The 25,026-nt window shown below is 42.5% G+C and overlaps 1 protein-coding gene across 1 annotated transcript in view; it reads right to left on the bottom strand.

Moving 5' to 3' along the window:
- The window catches only part of CASP6 (caspase 6), a 139,715-nt gene that overhangs the window by 72,048 nt on the left and 42,641 nt on the right, over positions 1-25,026 (bottom strand). The window contains exons 2-4 of the mRNA XM_069241111.1: positions 22,719-22,760; positions 19,069-19,105; positions 16,451-16,600 (exon numbers count right to left, since the gene is read on the bottom strand). Coding sequence (XP_069097212.1) covers positions 16,451-16,600; positions 19,069-19,105; positions 22,719-22,760 — 229 coding nt within the window. The remainder of the gene's footprint in view (positions 1-16,450; positions 16,601-19,068; positions 19,106-22,718; positions 22,761-25,026) is intronic.

Genomic DNA, 25,026 nt, shown 5'->3' with positions numbered 1-25,026 from the left:
GATTTGTCTATGACTTCATCTGGCATCCTTTTGAGAGGAAACAGGTTGGTCATTCCTTTGAGTTTGCAAAGACGGGTAATAGACTTGGCCCATGAAAGTCACAGAGGGGTATCAGCAACTAATATTTTTTTACAATAACAAATATGGTTTCAAAGATAGGCAAGTGGAAGAGTTTGTACAAACATCTAATTCATGTCAATGTGATACCAAAGAAAGGAACAAGGAAGAATTTCACGTTTAGATTACCACATGTGGTATGGTTTATTGTGAAAACAGATTTGGTGCTTTGTATTCTGGACATTATTTGCTGTTGATAAGCTTCCGCTGTCCTTTCTGTTCTAAATGATGTTTTCTGTGCATGGAGAATACCAGATGTGTTAAGAATGGATAATGGACCACTGTTCAGTGGAAAAAGAGTTTTTAAAGTTTATGAATTATTTGGGATTTACACACAGGAAAATAACCCCAATGTGGCCTCAAGCAAATAGAATGGTGGAAAGGTTAGCGGCCACTATTTAAAAAGCTACACAAAGAGTGAAACTTTCTCAAAGTTCCATAAATCAGGCTTTAGCTCAAGTCTTGCATTGTTATCGGAATACACGCCATGGTTCTACAGGGAAATGTCCCTTTGAGCTAATGTTTGGTCAATCTTGGCAAACTCTTTTACCACATCTCCCGACAAGTCCGCCAAAGGACCATGCTGAAATTGTGAAAACAGGCAAAGAAGCTAAAGAAAAGATAAAGTATTATGCAGATTGTTTGACTTGGCATCCTTGGCGGGGTATCCCCTAACTTTTTGCCATTGTTTCCCAAGTTGTTGTGTTTTTGCTGTTTTTGTTACTGTGTGCACTTTACTACTGCTATCTAGTGCTAAAGTGCAAGTGCTCTTATATAAAATGTCTGTGTAAATTGGCTTTCCATGATTGGCATATCTGATTTACTAATAAGTCCCTGGTACTGTGCACTAGAGGTGCCCAGGGCCTGTAAATCAAATGCTACTAGTGTGCCTGCAGCATTGGTTGTGCCACCCATATTATTAGTCTTGTAAACATGGCTCAGGCCTGCCACTGCAGTGTCTGTGTGCGCAGTTTTAAATTCCAGTTCGACTTGGCAAGTGTACCCACATGCCAGGCCTAAACCTTCCCTTTTTATACATGAAAGGCACGCTTGAGGTAGGCCCTACGTAGCCCCAAAGGCAGGGTGCAGTGTATGTTAAAAGTGGGACATGTACTTATGTATTTTACATGTCCTAACAGTGAAATACTGCCAAATTCGGTTTTCACGGTTGCAAGGCCTATCTCTCTCATAGGTTAACATGGGGGCTGCTTTAAATATTATTAAAGTGCAGACTCCCTTTGGGAGCTTATGGAGTTTATGGTCTATGCGCTCACAATTTAAAAATACATTGTGTGTTTGAAAATGCCACTTTCAGAAAGTAGGCATTTTCTTGCTTTAAACCATTCTGTGACTCTGTCTGTTTGTGGATTCCCTGTCAGGGTCAGGGTCAGTTTGATGGTTGGGCTGTTTGCACCATTCTCTAGACAGTGACACAAAGGGAGCTGGGGTGTTGCCTGCATTTCCTGATGGGCCATCTGGGCTGAGGGGAGGAGACGAGTGGTCACGTACACCTGAAAAGGCTGTGCCTGGCTTCACACAATGCAGTCTCCAACCCTGGTGTGTGTCTTGGGCCTGGCCTGGGCAAGGCATGATCTTTTCAACAACAGAGACTTCTCTTTGAAGTAGGACTACTTCAAAGACAGAAAGGGGTATAAGAAGAGCACCCAAAGCCCCTGAAAATTATATCACTTCTGGAATCAAGAGGAGCCTCTGCAAAAGAGAAGAGCTGAGAAGTGCTGCCCCTGCCTGTGACTGTGCTTTGTTGGGCTATCCTGCAGTTGCTGCTTCTGCCTGTGAAAGGGGACAAAGACTGAACTTTGTTGTGCATTCATTCCTGCTTGAGAAGAATCTCCAAGGGCTTGAACTGAGCTTGCTTCCTGTTGTTGAAGTCTCAGGGCCACCAAAGCCTTCCCCCGCCAGCACCTGGACTCTCTGCTGAGACTCCTGCCCTGCCAAGTGGCGCTCTATCCAGTTCCTGGGCACTTGAAAGGGGAAGCTGGCAGACAAGAAGTGAAAATCCACGCACAGACCGCCGTGCGGTGACATTTTCAATGCACCTTCCGTGATGCTGCTGATAAATGATGCGCCGCTGGCTTCGCAGCTGAAATCAATGCTCCACCTGCATCGCAGCTGGAAGATCGACGCAACGTGGCTGAAGAAATGACACGCAACACCTGCTAACAGAGGCTGATAATGATGCAAACCCCACGCAGCGTGGTTTTGTGATACTGTGAGAGCTGATTTTCGATGCAACGTCGTTGGGCGCAGAAAATCCACGCAAAGCCTACCCGGACCCGAGGTGCCTGTCCGGATCGACGCATCACACTCTTGCAGGAGAGAAGAAACAATGCACGCCGATTCGACTGGAACAGAAACGATGCATGTTCTCTCTTGCGAGTGAGAAATTGACGCATTGCTGGCCTTTTTCGACGCACACTCGCCTGTGCAGCTTTATTTTGATGCTACCCAGGTACTTTTGTGAAATAACGGCATTCTCACTGTTTTCTAAGGATTGAGACACTTAGGGGCATAGTTATAATTTTTCACACAAAACTGTGCTAAGACAGTTTTGCTTGAAAAAGTATACCGCCGGCTAGCACCATTCCAAGACACTGGCCGGGCGTCATATTTATGTAATGACGGTAGCCAGCGGTAAGACCTGACTAGCATCAGAAAAAAGGACGCTAGCCGGGTGGGGAGGCGTAGGGGGAATAGGAGGTTGTGCGTAAAAGGATGACGCTAATATGGGCAGTGGCATAAAAAATGCCTCCAATCAGACTAGCGTCATTTTTTGATGTAAACCCCATGGACATGACTCCTGTCTTAGTAAAGACAGGAGTCTTGCCCACCACCCCAATGGCCATGCCATTGGGCCCAGTGCCATGTAGGGGGGCCCAAGTTAGGCCCCCCCATGGCACTTTGGAATAAAATAAAAAATACTTACCAGTACTCACCTTACTTACCTAGGATGGGGTCCCCCATCCTCTGGCGTCCCTCTGGCGTGGGTGGGGGTGTCCCTGGGGCAAGGGAAGGACAGCTGTGGGCCCATTCCATGGTCTCCAACTATGGAATTAGGCCCACAGGTCCCCTAACGCCTGCCCTGACCCAGGCGTTAAATAATGGCGCTGAGCAAGTTTAGCGCCATTATTTAAGGCCCCCTGTGCTTGACTTCAGCACAAGGGGATATATATGGCGCTGAGGCCATATTGTCATTTTTTGCCCGGGAACGCCTACCTTGAATCTCATTGACGCAAGGTAGTTACCCACTAGCAAAAAATTACTAACTCCAAAACATTGGCGCTAGAAGGGTCTAGCGCCAAAGTATAAATTTGTAGTTAGGTTTGCTCCGAATTTGCGATCACCCTTCTCTATTGAAAGTGACAAAAGTACATGGAGCAGCAGGTACAGCACAAGATATAACAGGATAGTAACAAGGAACAAAACGTTTTTCAAGAGGTTTGAAGCAAAAGTTACTGAACAGGAAAGCGTGCAAAATGATAATCTTTTAGAGCTTAATACTTTGATCAGAAGATCTACGACTGCTTGAAAGAAACCGAATCGATTAACTGAACATTACTGTTTAGAACAGTGTGTTTTTTCCTCCTTTGTTCTTTCTTTCTTTTTTCATCCCTCTCTTATCTATGTTAAAAAAGGGGGTGCGAGAAATGTAATGATGCAATGACAAGCTAGAGTAAAATGACTCTGCTGTGGAATGCAGATTTAGAATGTTTGGTTTTAAAGGGAGGCAGTTACTGTACTTGTGTGGAGAGATAAGGAGCAGAGAGCAAACTGTGCAAGGAAAATGACCAGTAAGTCCCCTGCCCTGGATCCCTGTTGTGCCTGACAATTATGTATACGATGCTACAGGGAAAAGCAGAGGTAGAAAGGCAGAGGAGTACAATACTCCAAAGGGTAAGGTAGCGAGAGGGGCAATACAGAAAAAGGGGTGAAAAAGAGAGAGGTAAAGGTAGTGAGAGGTAGATGTTTACAGATTAACTCAAAGAAAAACAAAGAGATGCAGAAAGAGAGAGAACAAGCATTTGCAATGCAATAGGTCTCACATTTGTGAGAGTTAGAGCTATTGGTATTGTACATGAATTTGGAACCTTATAATTGTTTAGACATGCAGCACATTCTCCTGACATCAATGTTTGTGGCAAGTCATCTATGCGCCATTACCACTGGCATTAATTAAAGTCCTTTGACAGTGTAGGAATGTGTAGTCTAGGGCACACGTGTCCTGCACACATGGACTTGCACTACTGAGTTAGAACCACAGAAGACCATTAGCACATGTAGATAGACATGCTTGCACGGGTACACACACCCACAGGGAGAAAGAACACATACAGATTTACAGCTTCTGATGCCGCTCTGACAGATTGTGCAGCTGTAAGCGCCGCAGTAGAGTCCTATGGGGAAATGGTGGCGGTCCCAAAATGGCTGCCCATTGCCCCAAGCCTCATCCCATATGCTGCGCAGGGGCAGTACTCACCATTTTTGTAAAAGACAAACACACTGCTGCTCGCCCTGGAGTGTGATGAACTGAAGAATTGAGACATCCAGCATGTAAGACAGATTTGGTTAGGAGTAGCACACCACCGTTCTGTATGGGATGTTTAAGCTTTCAAATCCATCAAAGATTGATAATCCCCCGGCGGACAAGATGCCCTTGAGCCGAACACCACTTACTGTAATTTCTTTTACCATCACTGAGCTCTGGGAAAGAACTTTGTTGATGGAGGCATCAGAAATAGGTACCATAACTAATCTACAAAGATCTAGATCAATTCAGTACACCCTAGAACATAACCTTTGCCCAGCTCCATCACCAATGTTTTCTGAAGTATTCTAAACTTCAAAGGATGTTCATTGATTTACACCTCTAGAGTGTAGATTTTATACACCAATTGTCTATATTTCGCCCAGATTTGGTATGCACACTTTTATGGACATTTCTCCTGCTTCAAATTTCTTGCTCAGTGCAGGATTTGCAACATGGAATATCAGATTTTGTTGACTTGGTTTCTAGATGTGTTAATAAAATTTGCACCATAGAGCCCATGTGATAACATACCTATCTCAATAAGGAACTGGTTGTCCATGTAAAATGTGCTAGAAGGAAGGCCTTTGAGTCAAGTCATAAGCACAGCATAAAAAGCTGAACTGTTAGAGAATCTGATTACAGAAATGGTAAAGTACAGAAAGTAATACTTCAACCAACTGTGGGACTAGTAACTCTTAGGGGAAAAAAGGACAGTCCATAAAGCTCATGGAAGTCTTTAGAGTACTATTGCAGAACTACAGCACACAAGTTCTTGTGATAAGGAAGTCTCAACACGAGATGCAGAGTGGAGACTCACTATCACCAAGGCTGACAAATATCTATGCAATCTACTTATGTACGTATCTATGCATGGATATTTGCATGTATGTGGTATTTGTATAGAACAAATACTGCAGACTGCTTCCTTTCATGGTGCTGACACCAGTGTTCAAGGCTACTCATAAAAAAGGCCAGCATTTTCTTCGCAACGTTTTGGGAAAGAACTCTGCCCAAATTTCTCCACAACTGATCTAGACTACATAATACCACACAGAGCACACATGCCATGGGCCTTTTTCCATCTCCATGTTATGTGATGTGTATTTGTAAAGTGCACTATCACCTGCAAACGTATCCTAGTGCTGAGCAGGTGTTTGTGCACCTAGACCTGCCTATGGTAGATTGGTTAAGTGAAAAGCGAGGTCTTGAGCTTCTTGCGGAATTCAAGAAGAAAGGAAGAGGCTCTGATGTGGACTGGATGGTCGTCCCATGCTTTAGGAGTGATGTAAGATAACACTTGTCCTTCTGATCTGGTTCTGTGTATGTGGGGGATGTGTGCGAGTGGGACTCCTGTGGAACAGAGGTGTCTGAGTGGTTGGTGGAAGGTGAGGCTGTTCAGGTAGGTGAGGCAACAGTGCTGTGTGGACCCCTTTGTAGCAGTCTAACGTTCACTGTGGCTGGAATGCAGGGTTCAACCCAAATAACTGGATACTACAAACTCTGTTCCTTCCGCTCTGCACTGAGGGAGAGCTCTTCCAGGCCTTAGCATAATGCCTTTTGAGAGAAACTGATTCTTGAAAACTAGGCAAAGCAGTTCCCGACTGTTCACACACACATTTCTGCAAGTACTGCTTGAGATGGTGTGTAGATAAGCTCCTCTGGACACACTCAAGTACACTTCGGGATATACACATGCCGAGGAGTTTCACACACACTCCTGAGACCTTACTCTGTGTCTCTTCTATACCTTATACCTTTAGATGAGACGGAGGGCTTACACGTCCTTTTTCTCCACATACACGCCAGTTTAATTATCGGGGAGCAAGACACAACGCCCCCAACACAAGAATTTACCCAAAAGAACTGTTTTGCTTATAGATCGCACCGTAAAAGATTTTGGATCTATACGTGCTGACTTATGAGTACTCCCTCACGAAGACTCGGGGATAATAGTGTTTTGCCCCCGTCACGTGATTCCCACTACTCTTTCTCTATTGATCGTACATTATCTTGAAAAGTTTTACTTGATTAGGATAAGCAATTTATTCATGTTAACACCTTACTTATACTTTGCCCTGAGGAAGTCAATGAGATTAATTTCTCGGAGACGAAACACGTGTTAGCTGTTGGATGTTGTTGTGATGACCACATATGGAATCTTTCTGATGTGATGAACATGTATGAAAACCTCGCACAAGAATAAAGACACTGAACTTTAACTCTGTTTGGATTATATATTGATTCTCCGAAGACCAAGAACCTAACTGCACGGACTCTTATCTTATTTCATACGAGTGCCCTGGCTTTTTTAATCAGTTTGGTTTTTCCTATTGGAGAAACACTGGAGGTGCTGGGAGGACCCTCCGTTCGGGAGCACCGTATTTACTATCTATTGTTAAAGAAATGTTTTGGTGATATTCTGTTAGCGCCTATCCCTATAATTTTCCCCCCTTTTCTACACATGTACAGGCCTGTGTAGGAGAAAAACCTGTAATAGCTTATTCCTGAGAGCATGTATATAACAATCACATGCTCCAGCCATCCTGGCTCTCAGCTCCAGGGAGCGGAGCAAACTCAGTGCATCAAATGCTCGGCCTACCATGGGGCGCACGCATCATTCTCTGGTTCTGTAAAGGGCACCCATGGAGTGAAGAAAATGTGCAAGAAAAAAAAATGATGGACCAAAATGAAACCGTTAAAAAAACACAGCCAAAACATAAACACAGAAACCGAGGTAACATCAAATGAAACGTATCATGGTAAAATAGACAAAACAAGCAGCCAAGGTCAACAAAAAATGTCAGTGTTGAAATGTTCCTCTGCACCTAAATGCTAATATCATCGAATGAGAGTTTACCGGATGCAGTCTCGTCTGCTGTACACATAGGCATGTTTCCGCCCTGAATTGCACGGCTACATGAAAAGCGACCTTATAGACCCTGGCCTGTCAATACTGAGGCACAGGGGTAATAATGACAAATAGACAAGTTTCTAGTGATCCATGGTGAAATCGCACCCAAAACCCTTTCGTTTCCACGGAGGATACAAGCGAAGGCCTGGATCTGCACCTGCACTAGAAAGAGAACACGTCAACATCCGCGCCGCTTAAGGATCCATGACAGCCATGCCATAGCCTCTTTAATGTTACGTTTGCAGTGTCTAGGGCAAAAGGGTATCGGAGTGAAAGAGGACCAACCTAGGGTAGGGGAAAAAGCAAAGCCCACAAAACCGCTCGTACATGGGAAGGCAAACCACAGCATGTTTAAACTAGACATTCAGCCAGCATTCAGACGAGACTACTTTCAAAGTTTTATTTCAATAACCTAAAACGTAAAGCTGCAGATCCTCAAATATTGAGCCTGGTGGAGGAAAAAAATACTTCAGATAAGATATCTTCCTTTTTTAATTAATTAAATTGGTTATTTTCAGACACAGATTTTTTGACTTCCCTATGTGCGAGAAAGTAACAGCAAAATCACAGACCGCTTATTATTACTTTTATAAACGCTCATCAGATATGCACCTTTTAAAACCAGTATCATGGCTCCCTACTTGGCCATGTACTTCGCTGCCTATGTGAGACCTTTGGCACACTTGCTTCACAAGAACCACCACCGTGAAGGAGTTGGAAAGCGAGAGGGTGCCTTTTTTTCAGCTCTTACCAGAGTCATGTGGGGCTCCTTCGGGTGTTTCGGTGTTGTATTGTACCCCACCAGTTTCTAAAAGTCGCTTGTGCTCCGCCAGCTCTCCTTAAAAAAATCAGTACATGGTGTCCCAAGCAGCATTCCCCTACGTGCAATACCACAGTGGGATGTCACCTGTCCAGTTACAGGACACACGTTTCACAACATACAAAACAAGCAAAAGAATGCGATTTTCAGGAAGCTTAAATTATAGAAATATGGATAAAGTAAAAGTTAAAAAAAAAACGCAAAACTGAAAGCCCCGAGGCTTGAAATCATGAACTTAATTTTCCCTAGTTCTTTTTCACACCACAAGATGTCCCTCTAGTAGATCATATTAGATGTACTGCAAACTTGTATATTTTCATTTGTGCCCAAAAGCCTGTGTTTACTGGAGGCCTAGAATTTCGCCTATTGTTTTACAGCGTTTAAAGAGAGAATTAAAGCTCCTTCCCCAGCTGCCTTCACACCCTGCACTGCACAGATTATGCACTTTCTTAGCTAAAAGAGCTGTACAAAACGGCCCATGCACATTGCGCAAAGTCCGGTTTAAATTACCACCCTAGCAGTCATTTACAGTAATAATGATAAGCAAGATTACCTTACAAACAAGGAACATTGATTTAAATAATTACAATAATAATATGAAGCATGGCGCCGAGCCACTGCGTGGAGAAAAGGCAAAACCAGACGGGAGGGAGGAGGGGCCATCACACGCTGTAGCAGGAGGAAATGTGAGGGTCAACACAATAGTTCTCTTAGTGAAATTGGCAGGGAGGGAACTAAGCACTCAAATACAGGGACATTTAGACAAATGCACCAGTAAAAAGGAAGTATTTAAGACAAGCACAAGAAAGGGAATGGCAAGAGTGCACGCGGTTTAAAGCCCCTAGACTGAATACCTGTTTTGCAGATAGCACTGCATGCTGCCAAGTTCGACCTAAAAATGACAAGAGGTATAGAAAAAAAGGACAGGTAAAGAGAGCAGTGGGGAACAGAGAAAGGAGGAGAAAAAAGAAACGTGGAGTAGAGAGAAAAGAGGAAGTTGCGAGAAATACATTAAATAGAGGTGATGTTTATACAAAGGCAGACATTTGTGAGATGGAAAAAGATAAGAAGCTAGTGAGTGTAAGAAATTGGGGTACTGGTTGGGGCGGTGAAACTCCACTCAAGCAGCAACCACAATCCTTGTCAGGAAGAAGCCACAAACAAAACCCAAATTAACCTGTGCTCATTCCTCTGGTAGCTTGGCAGAGATTTAATATCCGTTTTTAGGACCACCAGAGTAGTAATGAGGCCTATAGTCTGGTTTCTAGCTAGTGACAGCTACGTTACGTAAACAAAAGCTAGATAACACCTTAGGTGGAGTCCATCCCATCCCCTAACAGTACAAGCCACAGTGTCCAAACTGCTCCTCAGGAGCCTCATTGTAACACATAGGATGGTGTTAAAAGGGCAGGGGGCAGCACTGTCCAATCCTACTGATATGTGCAGGACGTACGGTTCTGGGTGGTTCTATAAATGTGCAAACTACATCTGTGCTCAATAATAATAGAGCTCAAGGATGGGGTACCACTGCTGCCCTGGTTAAATGGTAAGAGCAATATCTCCCATGACAGTTTAGTCTGTCACACATCACAGGGAAGTGTTATCAGGAGGGAATCGAGTCCGTCAAGGAAGGCCCTTGTCCATGGCATGGGGATATTGACGACAAGGTAAAGCAAATTAGGCAGGAACACCATTTTGTCTGTAGCCACCTTCCCAGCCAAAGATACAGGTAGCTTGGACCAACTTGGGTTCCTTTCTTGTAGCTCTACTATAGTTTTCTCAACAGAGCTTAATATAAAGTTCAATTTTCCCTAAAGCTTGTGGACTTGGCAGGCCACCAGGAACAAGCCTCAAGGTCCTCATTCTTAGCCTTGATGACCTCCAGCACCTTTTCCATTCACAGCAGTTGTCATTTCATGCTGTGCAGTCGTCCTTCACATCAGAGACTCACTGTTCCTGCTGGTCAAGGCAGCCATCATGCTTTTCTAGCTTGTCGTTCATTTGGTCTACCCCGTTAGCGACGGTATCCATCTTAGAGTTGATTGTGTGCATACTTTGTCACACCTCAGTGTGCAAGACTTTCATGTCAGAGTCTGAGTCAGCCCGCGCAAGGTCTACCGCTGATGGGTACTCTCCTCCTCCACGTCTGTTTGTCTGTAGGGTGTCTTCCTCCCAAGCGAGACCTTCATGTTTTCCAATGTTGAGCCCAAGAGTCGTTGTCAACATAATATTGCCTGTGGGCGATACTTCCTCACAACTTCAATAAATTAGTACACTCGGTCTGATCATGTAGAGTTGAGACCCACAAACTCCTTATAATTTTGGCGCTTGGAAGGAGCATACATCAGGGCCTCAAAGTTTCTTCGATATAGTCATGAAGGTCCTAGGGCCCATATCCATCAGAGGGCATATAATGGTGAAGGGGAGCTTCTTAGGGCAGTACGACCCCTCTCAGGTCCAGGGGCCTCCTGTCCTTCTCTGGAGTCCACAGGTGATAGTCCCGCAATGCCCCCAATAATTGTGAGGCATGGGCAGACCACGATCTCTGAGTTCTCAATCAGTGGCCCACTACCAGCTGCAGTGTGGGGGTGTAGGGTGGGAGGAGAAGCCCAGCATCAATGAAGGGACCTCCCAAGCACCTCCTCATAGGGAGTGCCATGTAGTCCAGAGTCAAAGGGCAGTGTCCCATTAGACTCTTCAGGTGTACCAGCTAGGTGAGCTCCTGCAGCGAAAGCTGGATCGAGGCCCAGGCCGATCCCCAGACTAGCACAGTCCGGCAATCAGCCAAGGACTCCCATAGGGAAGGGAGCACACCCCAGCAGGCTATGCATCAGCGGAACAGGACCACCGCACGTGGAGAGATTGCTTTATTGGCTCACCAATACGGTGTATGTCCAGAGGAAATGCTCATTTCCGTGCGGCTCCTTACCTCCAATGAGTACACCACTCTTCAGCTGTGCCAATCAGCAAATATTGGCATCCCAGAGGGCCACGCCTCGTGGCCAGTTCTCTGGGCCGTGGAGGAAGCCTCACACTCCTCTCCAGCTCCCAGGAGGAGGAGATATAAAACAGCATAGGCTGATGCATATTTATGTATCTTACTGGGAGCCAGAGGACAGATGTTCAGCGGTAGAGCTCCTCTATGCTCATCTCTCCACAAGAAGGGATTTGGATGCTTGCAAGGCCAGGCGATCAGCATACATAGCAGCAACGCATTGGTAGACTACCTTGCGGCTGGCCCTGAAGGCTGCAAGGAAGGAGATGCAGACTTGTGCAGGCTGCCCAACGTCTCAGTGGCACAGACCCGCCCAGGCTGCCGACAGCTGTAGCAAGATGGTCAGATTAATGTCAGATTTTAATCCAGACTGGCAGTCACTTTGCAGCACAACTCTCAAGCGCTGCTCCAGGGTGCTCCTCCTTACAGCCAGCACTCCCCAAATGAACAGATATGTACACCAGCAGTGCAGCATTCTGCGCATGAGTGGAAAATGCAGTAGCAACTGGTAATTTTAGCAGGGAGGGGTGCGGGGGCACACATGCACATACACACCCTCACACACACATGCATTCACACATGAACACACATACACCCGTTCACAATAATAAATACATACATTCATACATACATTCATACATACATGCAGGCTCCAAACATCAAAATACATAAAACTTAACTTCATTGTAGCCCTCCGGGAGGGAATCCTCATAAGTCCCAGGAGGGTTGAGACTGCTGCCTTATCTCAGTGGTTCAGCGAGGAGATTAAATTCTGCAAAATTCACTTCTGCCCACCATGGATGAAAAAAATGTGAATGTCCTCTCAGCATTGGGCTCGCAAACAGCAAATATTTTCATTTGTGCAGTTGATTTGGTTCTCTGTAGAGAAACATGGTTCTCCCTTAACCTTGATCATCTAGTGAGGTCTCCACAAATTGGAGGAACAGCAAGAAACACTCAGAACGTGAGTCTGCAGGTTTCGTAGGTGTGTTTGTAGTACAATTTTTCTCCACAGCTGAATAAAGAAGGGTATATTTTGCCTTTTCCAAATATTTTTAACTAGCCTTAGTCCTGAGGTCACTGTTCACAAACACCTGATTGCATGTAGATGTTTCAGCTGACAGAAGGGCCTACACTATTTGTGGAACCCTGAATTTGATGGTGGCATCTCAGTAAACTAAAATGTACAGGCCCTTGACATCTCACTAGTAAGTTGATTTTTTGGAGGTTCTGCATCTAAACTTTGGCTAATCACAATTTGCTGCTCCTTTTGCCAAACAGATACAAGTTTGTGAATTAAAGAGACTTTAGGATTGAACACCACTTTAAAAAAAATTAATTAACAAGGTTTTGCATGTAGTTCGGATATTGGATTATGTGTGCCGGGGAAGATATGAACCTGGAGAAAAATGTAAATCTTTTATAATACCTGGGCCATAATTATCACATTTTCAGATTTATTTGAGCAGAATTACCAAGTACTATTTTATTAACTAAAATCAGATACTTCACAATGGGATAAATTTCATGTCACACTAATCCTTAGTATTATAATTTATATAACTATGATGCTATCTCGTTTAAAATGTTTGTTACGGGCACTTCATTGGATGGTCCCAAATATATTTCTATGAAAATTACAATCATCTTCTAATAATGTTATCTGGGACAACAAATATCACACATTATCTGGAGAAAGTCCAGACAACACTAGTTTCTGAAAAGACTGGTGACCCTTTATTAATTGTGGTCATTTTTGGTTGCTACTTCAAATATATCTATTTTGTAGCTGCTTTGGGAGCCTTTCATAGGCTTCTCAATCAATAAAAGCAATGTTTTTTTTCCTGTTAGGGAAAACACTTACTTTTCAACTCCTCCTACCTGCATTCTCTATCACAAAATGTATGTTTAAATACAGTTTTCTTTTATGACAGTAGACAAGTAATCACCAGATATTTGGAGATGTGCTACACTGGCGTCCACTGCTTTACAGGCAAACCATCTCACGTATTTCCAGTATTAAAGAAAAGGAACCTAAGGGCAACCAAGAAGCAAACACTGGAACATTTTTTCAATTGGAGAAACTCATTTCTACAATTTACATTATTCTGCTTACCTTAAGCCTTCTTATCTCCCTGAACCTTTTTTCTACACACTTCAACTGCCTCCCAAATGGGTTAACAAGTCTGCTGGTCACAACATGTGAAATTCACATTTTAGAAAATGACATATTTCAAAGTTCTAGTAAATGATCTAAAGAGTGACAGTATGAAGAGAGAAACTTTCATAGCAATCAATGTAGAAGAGATACTCTGGTCCAACTCTTAATATACTAAACCTTTCCACCATTACAAACCTACATAAAATTTCAGAGATCAATTGTCCATGGAAGAACACATTTTTACAGAAAGGATTTGAGACGATTCGTTAAACGTTATAACCAAACAGTCTCTTGCCTGTAAATGACAGTAAGATACAATAATCTGCCAAAATTGCACAACTGGCATCCACGTCAGCTGGACTGTCCAAATGGATATTAGTAAGGACTCTGGCCTACAATAGCTTAGCATTTAATACTACTTTACATCTTGAAATGAGCATTCCATATCGCCTTTACTTGTGATGTAGACTACATTTTAGTAGAGACCCTCGTGTCACAAATGTCCTCAGAATATGACAGTTTATGTTTTATGTTAATCAAAGTGCTAACAGTAAATATAGAAGCTGCGCTGAGATGCAATTTAAATGTCCGCTTGCTTGTACTTCAGAGTTTGACTTAGGTTATATCTTAATTATTACATTAGAGGGATAAAATTGGTGTTATAATGTAAGTTAGACTTTAGACTAACAGTGCATTTAGAAACAATAATGAATTTCAATGATTAATGAATTTAAAAATACATGCAAACGTGATAGAAATACTCTTCTTTGCTATACAAAGCTTTTGGTTTGAAATGAAATGTTTTGTTTACATTAATGAAGTAATAATAATGTTGAATTCATAAATTAGCATATTATAGGTGTTTTATTAAAACATGTTAATGTAATATATTGTTGAAATTCACTTGTGTTACCAGGAGTGAGGCATGTCAATGTTTTTATTTCATGACTGTACAGAAAATGCTGATTCATTTTTTAACTTGAGTTTTCTTTTATACCGTCTTCCTATGAGAAGACTAGAAGTTAGTAAGGGTCTCTCTTGTTTAAACATTGAGAGAGAATGTAGCCTAGTGCCCTTGATAGGAGAACATTGTTGAACATGGATTGACATTGTACACAATCGTTTAAAACTTGCATGGAGTCACACAAATGGAAGATGTTCCCATGTCAGACCTGGGAAAGCATTCAACTGTTTCAACTTGGGAGTTGTGTGATTGATCTCTTTGTGATGATGCACCTTCAACGTGACATGGACGGATACCTTTGGTAAATCAGATTATGATTTTTTTTTATATGGCAGTGCCCGGTTGAACTTTGGGCAGATCTCAGAGTTCCCTAATGCTTTCAGATGCCTTGCTGATCCCCGATACTTTTGCTGATGAAGAGTTCCTGAATGCTGTTCCCCTTGGGGAGGTATCTTCCTCTCTGCCTTTGCCCCTTGAGATGACTTTTTAGACTTATAAATCTCTATCTAATCCCTTTCTGGAGACCCTTGACGAGCTTCTGATATGCTGACGCGTTCCCTTTTTACCCATCTCTTGCCTATCTTAGTTAACAGCTTACAGTCCAAGATTATCTTTTTTCAAATTATTTTTGCCCTTTTTGTATTCGTTGTTTTTTGTCCACCTATGTTCCTCGCCACACATGTACTTCTCTAATTTGATTAGTTGCAGGTTTCTCAATGCCCAGCCTAAATTAATGACTTAATTTGAATTTACTGATGGTTGCTAAATATGAGCAACAACTTATTTCTGTATCTCAGATATTCTTCCTTATGATATGTATTATTCTTATGGAATGCTTAGTTTTGTTAATGTTAGTTCGCTGGAACTTATTTTGTCACCTTGGGCAACCCTTAGTGATTATGTATCTCCATAATATGGTTTTGTGCATTGCCAATATGACTTTGAGCTTGTGTTTGTAATAAATCCCCTAATTTTATTTCCAGACTGGAGTTTTCTTCCCTGGCCATATTAGAAGCATTGAGGGTTCAAATCCAGGTGTGTCTGTAGAGGCTAGGGGACAGCGTTACTGAAGGAGAGGTAAGAATAACTCTGTTGGTGACCCAATGTTTCTTTGGTAAAAACGTTGTTTATTTTATATTTATCTAAGTCTCTAGTATCTCAAGAGTCCTGCACAGTCAGTGTTCTCTTTGCTTTGGCATTCTTTGAGTTCCTCTGTTCTTTTTTCTTTCCTACGTTCCCTCTGTCTCTAATTTCCTTTTTTTTTTTTTTTTTTTTTTTTTTTAGGGGGTCTTCTTCTTCGGCTGGATGCTCGCCGACATCTGGACAGAACAGGAAGGGAACACCAAAATAAAGAAAGGTAGGTGGTTTGCTCTGGGGTTTTTGGTAAGGGTTAGAAGGGAAAGTGCAGCGTGGTGGGTGATGGGACAGGGAAAAAAAGAAAAAGGAAGTTAATGGGTGCTCAAAATCTCACCGGGGTGTTGGAGTGTCTCCTTGTATACGTAAAGGTAGGTCGAGAAGGATGAGGGCTGCTGTTTCTCCTCAGGTGAGGAGGGTACCCACCAGTACTTTATTTTGAATCTTGAGTACTGAGCCCATTGTCCTATATCAACTGAGCCCATTGTCCTATATCAACCTCTAGATTAAGAAAGGAGATGCCTTGAAGACAGCAACTGATTGTTTCTTTGGTTCTGCTTCTTTTAGATACTAAAATAGTTCAGTGGTTTAATGGGCATACTAAAAAAGAGGTAGCAAGTTTACATGTACAAAGTTTAGTAGTGCGCCCTTAGGCTTTCATCTTACAGAGGGCAATAACATTAGTCCTGCAGAGTTCAGTTATCTGAACTTTTATTTTCAGCCTTGTAAAGTCAGATTTAGATAAGTGCTGTATACAAACAGGTTTCATTGTGTTCTATGGTTTTATGTTTTTCAGCCTTACCTTTGTCGTAGATTGTCTCTGTCAGCATTGGTGCCGCGCCTCTCAGGCATGGTAAGGAACCAATGGAACCACTCGTGGTTGAAGATCAGTGCCACCCCCCTTCTCTTATTGTTCATTCTGTACTCTTCTGCAGGATTGAAGTGGTCACATCTTGGGTGGAAAACAAAGGATGTAAAAAAATTACATTCATTCTATTCCAATTTACATAAACATAACCTTCAGATTTATCCCATCCACATGTGAGTGGCACTATCACCAGGCCAGCCCTATAGCACCGCCAGCTTGGTCCAATCACTGTCGGAGTTACTGCCCGAGTGGTAATAATGATACCCTGACCTGGTGCCTCTTCCTGACACATCACGTCTATTCGTTGACTGTTTTGGGAAGTATGAGGGGTTGAACATACACATGCAAGAGCAGTATAAGGTATTTGTTTCCACGAGAATTATGCCACCAATACTTTAAAAGTGTGGCAGTGTTACCTTCTGTAGTTCTGGCCTGCTTCTCCCTACCGCCTCAAGGGACAAGTTATAAGCCTGCTGGAAAAGTGAAGTAATTTATGCACAGGAGGTTTTTGTTTTATTAAGAGTACTCTTTCCACTATAGTTTCCAGTATAGACCCCAGTAAACAATTGCATGTAATGGCACATATGTAAATGGTTTGTGTTCATTAAATAACAATAATTACCAGCGTATAGTTTTACATTGTTGCCCATGACATACAGACACACTACCAGCTCCAGAATCTGGCAAGTAAGGAGTTAGGGACCTGTTTAGAATTTGGCGGAGGGGATACACCGCTGCAAAATTGGAATGTGTCACACCCACTATATTACAAGAGCATTATACCCTTGTCGCCTATGGCATTTCTAACGCAGCGGACAGCATATCTGTCACATTTCGATAGAGTATGCCGTCCATCCAACTCGTAAAGCCTCTACTGTTCCCCATGCGTTTCTTCAGATGTATATATCAATATTTTTGCAAACTGTTCAAGTGAAAAAAGTGGGCACATTCTTCCATAGCTTTATTTTTAAGACTAAGGCCTGCTTTACAGGTCTCCGTTGGCAGTCATGGCATGTTACTTCTGGCAGTGCTCGATCAACCATTAAACCAGGGGCAGTAAGTGCCTCACTGTTGTCTCTCTAATAATGGCAGAAACAATTTCCAGTTTCCTCTTAGATATCCACCTTAAGCAGATAGTTTACCGCCAAACATAAACCTAGACCTTCAAATGTGAACACCAAGCACTCACATAACCAACTGGTCTCTGCTCATATGTGTGGCACAAGTGTCTATTCGGAGGAGCAACTGCAGTGGTAAAACTGCCCACCAATGAGGCATGGTTAAGGTCCATAATCCTATTCTGTTTCAGCACCTTAGTGCCCCGCAACACGTAATTTATCTAATTATTTTTTTTGATCATTATTACTACTTAACTCGCCCATGTTGTTTTTCGCGGGAGAAAAACTCTGTAAGTACTGTGCATTTAATAATTCATGTGAAAGAGGGGTAGCGTTGCACCCTAGTACTGATTACATTGTACAGATGCAGCTTTATTATTCTGCAGCTTGGAGGGTACCTTTCTAAATCAGCATTACTGTAGTACTGTTATCTCTGGCAGGCTGGCGTACCTCAAAGTAGCAGGGTACATACCGGTCCTATTTCAGCATGAACACCATGTCTCAGCATGTCTAGACACAGAGTACTAAAATCCAGTCTGGTTTTTAAGATATAAAGAATATTTAGAAGGATGATTTTTAGACACAATGAGTAGAAGTGAGTATTAATGGCATGTGCATATTTGTCGGTCATTCTAAAAACCCAGCTGGAGTTTGATTTCACAAGCACAGCCCAAATGAAAACCTACATCATTCACATTTTGGGGAGGCAGGTGGTGACTCGAAATATTAATGTAGAAAAGTGGTTCTTAACATTTGTTCTATTCAGCGACTATCTACAGAAAGCTGTAGACCCCACCTAAGTAATTTCCCAGATTTTAACCTTAAAACAATCCACAAAAATTCAGAAATAAGTATACCTCAAAAAATACAGAAATTATGAAATATGTTACTTATAAACAAAACAATTGCAAAAATCAAAGCCTTAGTTGGAAGTTTGGAGCTTTTCAAAATGTAGTTTTATTTCTAAAAGACGACGTGATATACTGGACTCTAGCATATCACTTTTCAAGCTTTTGCTCTCAAAGCATTTATCTTTTTGTCAGCGCATGCAAGTGTTCCTGTTAAAGGCATCAAATCGTCCATACTACACTTCTTTTGCTGCGTCTGTGGTGCTCCCACTTATCGAGCTATGGCTTATCAGCTTGATTTTACCTTCTAATTTCACATTTCCGACATTTAAGTGCTTTAAAGTTTTATGTTATGTTTTTATGTAACACAATTTATTAATCTGCTAATGTTGTGTCGTTTTTATTTCCTATATCCCTGAGTAGGAGCCGCGGACCCCAGGTTAAGAACCACTGATGTGGAATATAAATTCACAATTTGACCTTTCTCATTTTTGAATCAATGCTGATTTTGAAGCTACACAATTTGAACAAAGCAAAATACCTGGGCAAAGAAAAGGAAACACAATATCCCATACACGCCCCTTACCTTGCATCAACAGCATCTGTTTCAGTATTGCCACCATCTGCAACAGTGAAAAGTAATGGAGAAAATTACAATGGTGCATTTTGATGCACCAAATCTTTTCATGACAAAAGTAAGCACTAAGCGGCGCATACATCAAACAGCGGACTGACAGCCCAGCCCATTATACTTAATTTAATGTGCGGTAGAATCATCTATATCTTTATTTGAAGCTAGTAAACTCGAAGCCACATAAACACTCTTGGTGAACCACAACTTTATTTTTGAGGCACTCATAAAAGGCATTAACTGATCTATTTATTTTAAATTACTTATGCTGGCATGGCTCCTGGATGTGCCATCAGTGCGCTCTGAACGAGAAAGTAAAGAAACAGCAAGACGGCCAGCTTTAACAGCAAGAGCATAGTGAGAATCTAGATTGGGTAGCTACAGTAAGAGGGATGTTATGGAGAACAGAAACTGGCAAACAGACATCTTTTGAAGAAGAGTAGGGACCTCTGCAGAGCGGTGAAGTGTCGTAGTCCCATCCAATGTCACTGTCCTTTTAAGGGGAACGACTGCCTCCATAAGTGACCCTTTGACTCTGGAAGCGGGCCAACATTCTGGGTACAAAGCAACAGAGGTTTTGCTGAATGCGGATTTCGTTTTGACGATGAAGGAGTGTCAACCCATGGACATCTCTGAAAATCAAGATCAGCGTAGAGATTGAGTTACTTTTGCACTGTAGCCAATAGAAATTATGGCTGATGGGATCGCCACAAACCAACTACACGGAAGAGACTATCACTGACGCAACAATGTGGATAACTGTCACCTGGTCAACAAATCTATGTGAGAGGCACCTGGTAACAAGCTGCAGTGAGGGACTAACCAAGGGCTGGGCCATGGTTTGAGAGATCAAGGAAACAGAAAGGTTCTCAGTTAGGCAGTGCAACACCAGAGCTACCCTATTTGCTTGAAGGTATGTTCCACTAGAGTTGGACCTCAAGGATTTCCACCAACTATTTTGCAGAATGCAGAAACAAGTTAATGTTTATTTATTTATAACGAAATCCTATGGTTGACTTATTTCTACATCACATGAAACATAAGCCATTTTTCTTTATATCACATCAGCTGTTACATCTGCCACAATCCACATTTATTCATATGTCAATAGCTGATGAGATATGTTAAAAATGAATGAACACTAATTTATTTCTGGATCAAATCAATCTTATGACGATGACTGTTTTTTCACCTAACTTAAGATACTTGGATAATGCTTCCGCCTGATGGGTGAATAAAATAAGGAGCTAATGATAAAAATGAACACATTTGTATGCTACTGGTTTGAACTGTATAAAGTTAGTATGTAATTCTTGGAATTATTTGAAAATGTAAGCATTAATTGGAGTACCAGACCGTTGATGGAGTGGCACCTATTGAATAAGCACCAGGCTATAATCAAATAACCCAGGTTTTGGATAAAATTAAGACGGAAGCTGGTTTTATAGTGCATGAAATAGTGCAATTGTTAGGAAAAGGGCCATGCGTGTTTTGGTTATTCAATCACACTTTTTTCCCCAGTGTTTCCGGGAAATATGGATTTACAATATTGGTGCTTTCAGAAGTAAAGGTAGTAAGCATAATTCTCACATCCGGTCGGTAAAAAAAACTATGAGATTTCCTTCAGAACACGTAGGAAAAAACAACTTTGCTGCTTAATAAGTGCTTCAGTCAACAGAGTCAACCTGCTAGAGTGAAGACATGTCAGCAAGAACATATAAATAATTGGAGAAAAGCTACAGAAATGTTCAAGTTTTAGAAAATGAGAGGTAAGTATCTCATAATACTTAAAAGATAAGCAGGGCAAAACATGGCAATACATGATAATATATGAACGACTAGTAGGGCAATGCTCTTTTTCTCTGGAGATTAAGATAGAAGGAGAGAAGCATGAGACATGGCAATGGTTTGTTTATCCCACGTTCAGGTTTAGAGAATGAAGTGCTATCCAACCAAACATGGCTTGAATCGGTGTGACACCGTCTTTAACTGGTTGAGAAATCTGGACTGGTGTCATGTACTATGTGGTACCATTGCACACTGGGGAGATGATCCTACAAGAACAAATGTATGTGAGAATGGGTAATGGAGAGGGGCACAGCAATGACCTTGAATACTTCACAGATTTGGAAGGGAAGAGGTGCAAAGGTGCCAGCAGAGTACATTATCACAGACGCAAAGGGCTGTATCACATAAAGTGGGCCCTGCACATGCTATTTTAAGATGGGTTGCTGCCACAGTTTTGGGCTAACTGGGCCAGATCACAAAACATTTTGACTAGCACTATTTCATGTGTTTGTGGGTAAATTAAGGCAGTGCATGCTCCAAACACGTTTACCATTGTATTATGAAAACTGGATTCTAGAGGTGGTAATATGTGACGAAACTTTTGTGCATATGTGTTGTGTGGTATTTTATTGTGATGGTGATGTGTTCTGTTGTTTTTTTTACACTGCGTGGTTTTGTGCCGCATTATTTCAATGTGATTTTCTTGTATTGTACTACAGTAGCTGTGTACAGTTTTGTTTTGACTATTGTGATGTATACTGCTATGTTTCAGATCTGTTGGCTATTTTTTGGGAGAGGGGCTATCCGAAAGGCTGAGTGAAATCGGCCACGGTGGGTAGTGACAATGAAAACAGACCACTTTCTAGTACTTTCAAAATATTGGAAGTGAAGGCTCATGGAGAACCAAAGCCAAAGGATTGCTCTTTGGAGATATGACTTTTGTATCATTTGATACAATCACCTTTTTAGGACAGTCGTGCTTGTACTTAATCCGGTAGACTATTTGGTCAAATTAATTAATTTAGAACTTAAAACCAATAAATATATTCACGCTTAAGGGACTGTCACACCTTCCACCCCCTAATAATTGTATACTGTGACTGTACGACGAAACAACGACTTCAAAAACAATTACTGCCTTAACAACGAGGTCGGAACACCGACCTCGTTGCTACTACTAATGATTTTACCACGAATGCCTTAACAACGATATTTCGTTGTAAAGGCATTCCTGATAAAATCATTAGCAATAGGCACCATTCACCCTACATCCCTCACCCCACCCCCCCAACCCCAACCCAAAACCTAAAATCCTCTGACCCCCCACCCACTCCCCAAAACCAAAAACGCCCCTCCCCCCAGCCCCACCCCAAAACCTAAAACCCCCTGACCCCCACCCACTCCCCAAAACCAAAAACGCCCCACCCCCCAACCCCACCCCAAAACCTAAAACCCCCTGACCCCCCCACCCACTCCCCAAAACCAAAAACGCCCCACCCCCCCAACCCCACCCTAAAACCTAAAACATCCTGACCCCCCACCCACTCCCCAAAACCAAAAACGCCACACCCCCACAACCCCACCCTAAAACCTAAAACCCCCTGACCCCCCACCCCCTCCCCAAAACCTAAACCCACCACTTACCTTCGCCAACTCACTTCTTTGTACCTTAACCACGCATGTTCGTTGTTCAGAACATACGTAGTTAAGGCACAAAAAACCGGAGTCGTGGTTAAAAAAAGCATTGTTGCGCTTTCGTTAACCACGACTTTCGGAAAAAAAAAATCGTAAAAAAGGATGTTCCCCGTGTACTGTACCTTTGGACTCTGGAACTCGTTGACTGTCAGTTTCAACTGGTCCTACAATGTAAAACACACAATTATAGCCTGCCCTTAGATAATAATCCTTATACATACAATCCATTTCTTTCTAGGCTAGGCAGCACACAGTTTATGAAAGTAAACGTTTCCTGAAATTAATAAATTGAAAAGTTGGCATTAGAATTATGCAAAAAGAAAACAATGACCCTGTCCAGTCCCTCCTTCGTCCCTTTTTTTTGTTTAAACTTTATTGGTGTTTTGAATTACATACTGTAATAATGGTACGATATTACAGGATTTCCACGGTATACCCAAAAACACAGTATAAGCAAGGTATGCATTATAAGAGTAGCTGTCCAAGGCCAGACTATCACACTTGTCTTGAATATATTGTAGACAGTAGTTAGAGCACACTGACAAGTATGAAGGAGCCGTAACCGTAAAATAACCCAGGAGAGTTCACACATTAACACCCTACCCTAAAACTAAGGATCGAGGAGGTAAAAAACAAGGGGAGTAGTGGGAACGGATCTGGTCTTGTCGAGCTCTTCTAGAGCGTGATTGTTTGGCTGGTTTAAACGTAATCATGTGAGGGTAACTGGAGGTTCTAGAGAGTTGGGAATGGGTTCCATCTTGTATGGGCGGGAGAAGGGAATGCGCTGAGTGGGAGCACTAGGCAGAATTCACAGCCAGGGAAAGCACAGGGGTGGAGGTGGATTGCTGAAATGAGAATGATCACGTGGGAGAAGCCCTCAGTATTTGGAAGAAAAGGTCCTGGGGGGCTATGGGTATTGTGCGAATGCCCTTAGCCAGGGCCGCTTTAGAGTGGCGCGAGCGGTGCGGCTGCACCGGGTGCTGATCTGGTTTGGGGGCGCTGACCTCAGGGGGACGCTGTGTTTAGAAATGAATTATGTAACTTGCGATTTAAATGCACCTGCTGAAAGGTTCCATGTGCTTCCAGCCTTCAGGAAACCATTAAAATGTTAAGATAGATCGTGTGATTAATGTACTTTATGTTCGCTATAAAGGGGGTTATTCCAACTTTGGAGGAGGTGGTAATCCGTTCCAAATGTGACGGATTTACCACCAGCCGTATTACGAGTTCCATAGGATATAATGGACTCGTAATACGGCTGGTGGTATATCCGTCACTTTACCCTCACTTTTGGGACGGATTACCACTTCCTCCAAAGTTGGAATAACCCCCAAAGTAATGTAGAGGGTTAAAATGCCTGCTGCAAAGAACAGAACTATATTTTATGTAGATAGGTGAGTGGATTAGTAAGACAGACTTTGCAAGCACTTTAAAACAAATGAATGTATGAGAAAGGGCAGCTATGGAGAGATGAGGGGAACATTTGCAGGGTGGTAGTGAGTGAATCCGAGGAGGTGGTCATAGGGTGGAGGGGGCACCAAAAAAGACTGTCGCCACCAGGTTGCTGGGACTGTGAGAATAAATGAATAAAAAGAGATCTGCAAAATTTGAACAACGACCCTGAGGGGTATCACAGCACTGGAAGCAAGAACTCTTTCAGGAGAGAGAGGAAAATAAACTGAAAAATTGAACAGCCAGGTCTTGAGCCGGTTGTGAAAAGAAACAAATCAACTGGCATTTAAGAGCGGGGCAAAGAATATTTCAAATCCTAGAGGCCGGGTAAGAAAAGGCATGTTCAGTGGTGCTTGCCTGATAAATGGACAGCATCTTCCATAGTCCCTCTAAGGCTTAATGAAGATGACTAATGGGGACTAGTAGGGATACAGCTTAAAAAAACTAGATTACCAAATCCCTGGGACAAAGCTATAAACTGCTTAAGGACAGATGCAGATAAACGGGAATATTATTAGTTTTGCATGTAGCAGTCAATGGAGGTAAAAAAAGGGATTGGCAAAAAAGTCCAGCTGAGATCGAGAGTTAAGTGGACAACATAAATTTGTAACAGTCTCTGTTTTGGGAATCACACCCTAGTGATTGGAATAATCTCAGAGGATGTAAGTAAGAGTGATCAAACGAGGAACTACAGAGGAAGTAAATGAAAAAAATGCGGACAAGGGAAGACAGAGGAGGGGCAGTCAGGTTAACACAAGAAGATTGCATTTATTGCTCAGTAACGAGGAACTCTGAGGAGAATGGAGGGTGCGGGGTAGAGGCTTTTGGGCCTTTCATCTTTATGTTGAGGTGAGATGCCTGAGGCATGCGTTACTGATGTGAGCTGCCCAGCTGCTTATAGGAAGAGCAGAGTATGACCCAAAGGGACAGGTTTCTTCCTGAAGCGTCGGTGCGCAGGTGACTGTAGCACGTTCAGAG

This window comes from Pleurodeles waltl, chromosome 1_2, assembly GCF_031143425.1.
Source record: "Pleurodeles waltl isolate 20211129_DDA chromosome 1_2, aPleWal1.hap1.20221129, whole genome shotgun sequence".
Classification (NCBI taxonomy): domain Eukaryota; kingdom Metazoa; phylum Chordata; class Amphibia; order Caudata; family Salamandridae; genus Pleurodeles; species Pleurodeles waltl.
Note: the sequence above shows the minus strand (reverse complement) of the source record. Positions and strands in the feature narration are given on the sequence as shown.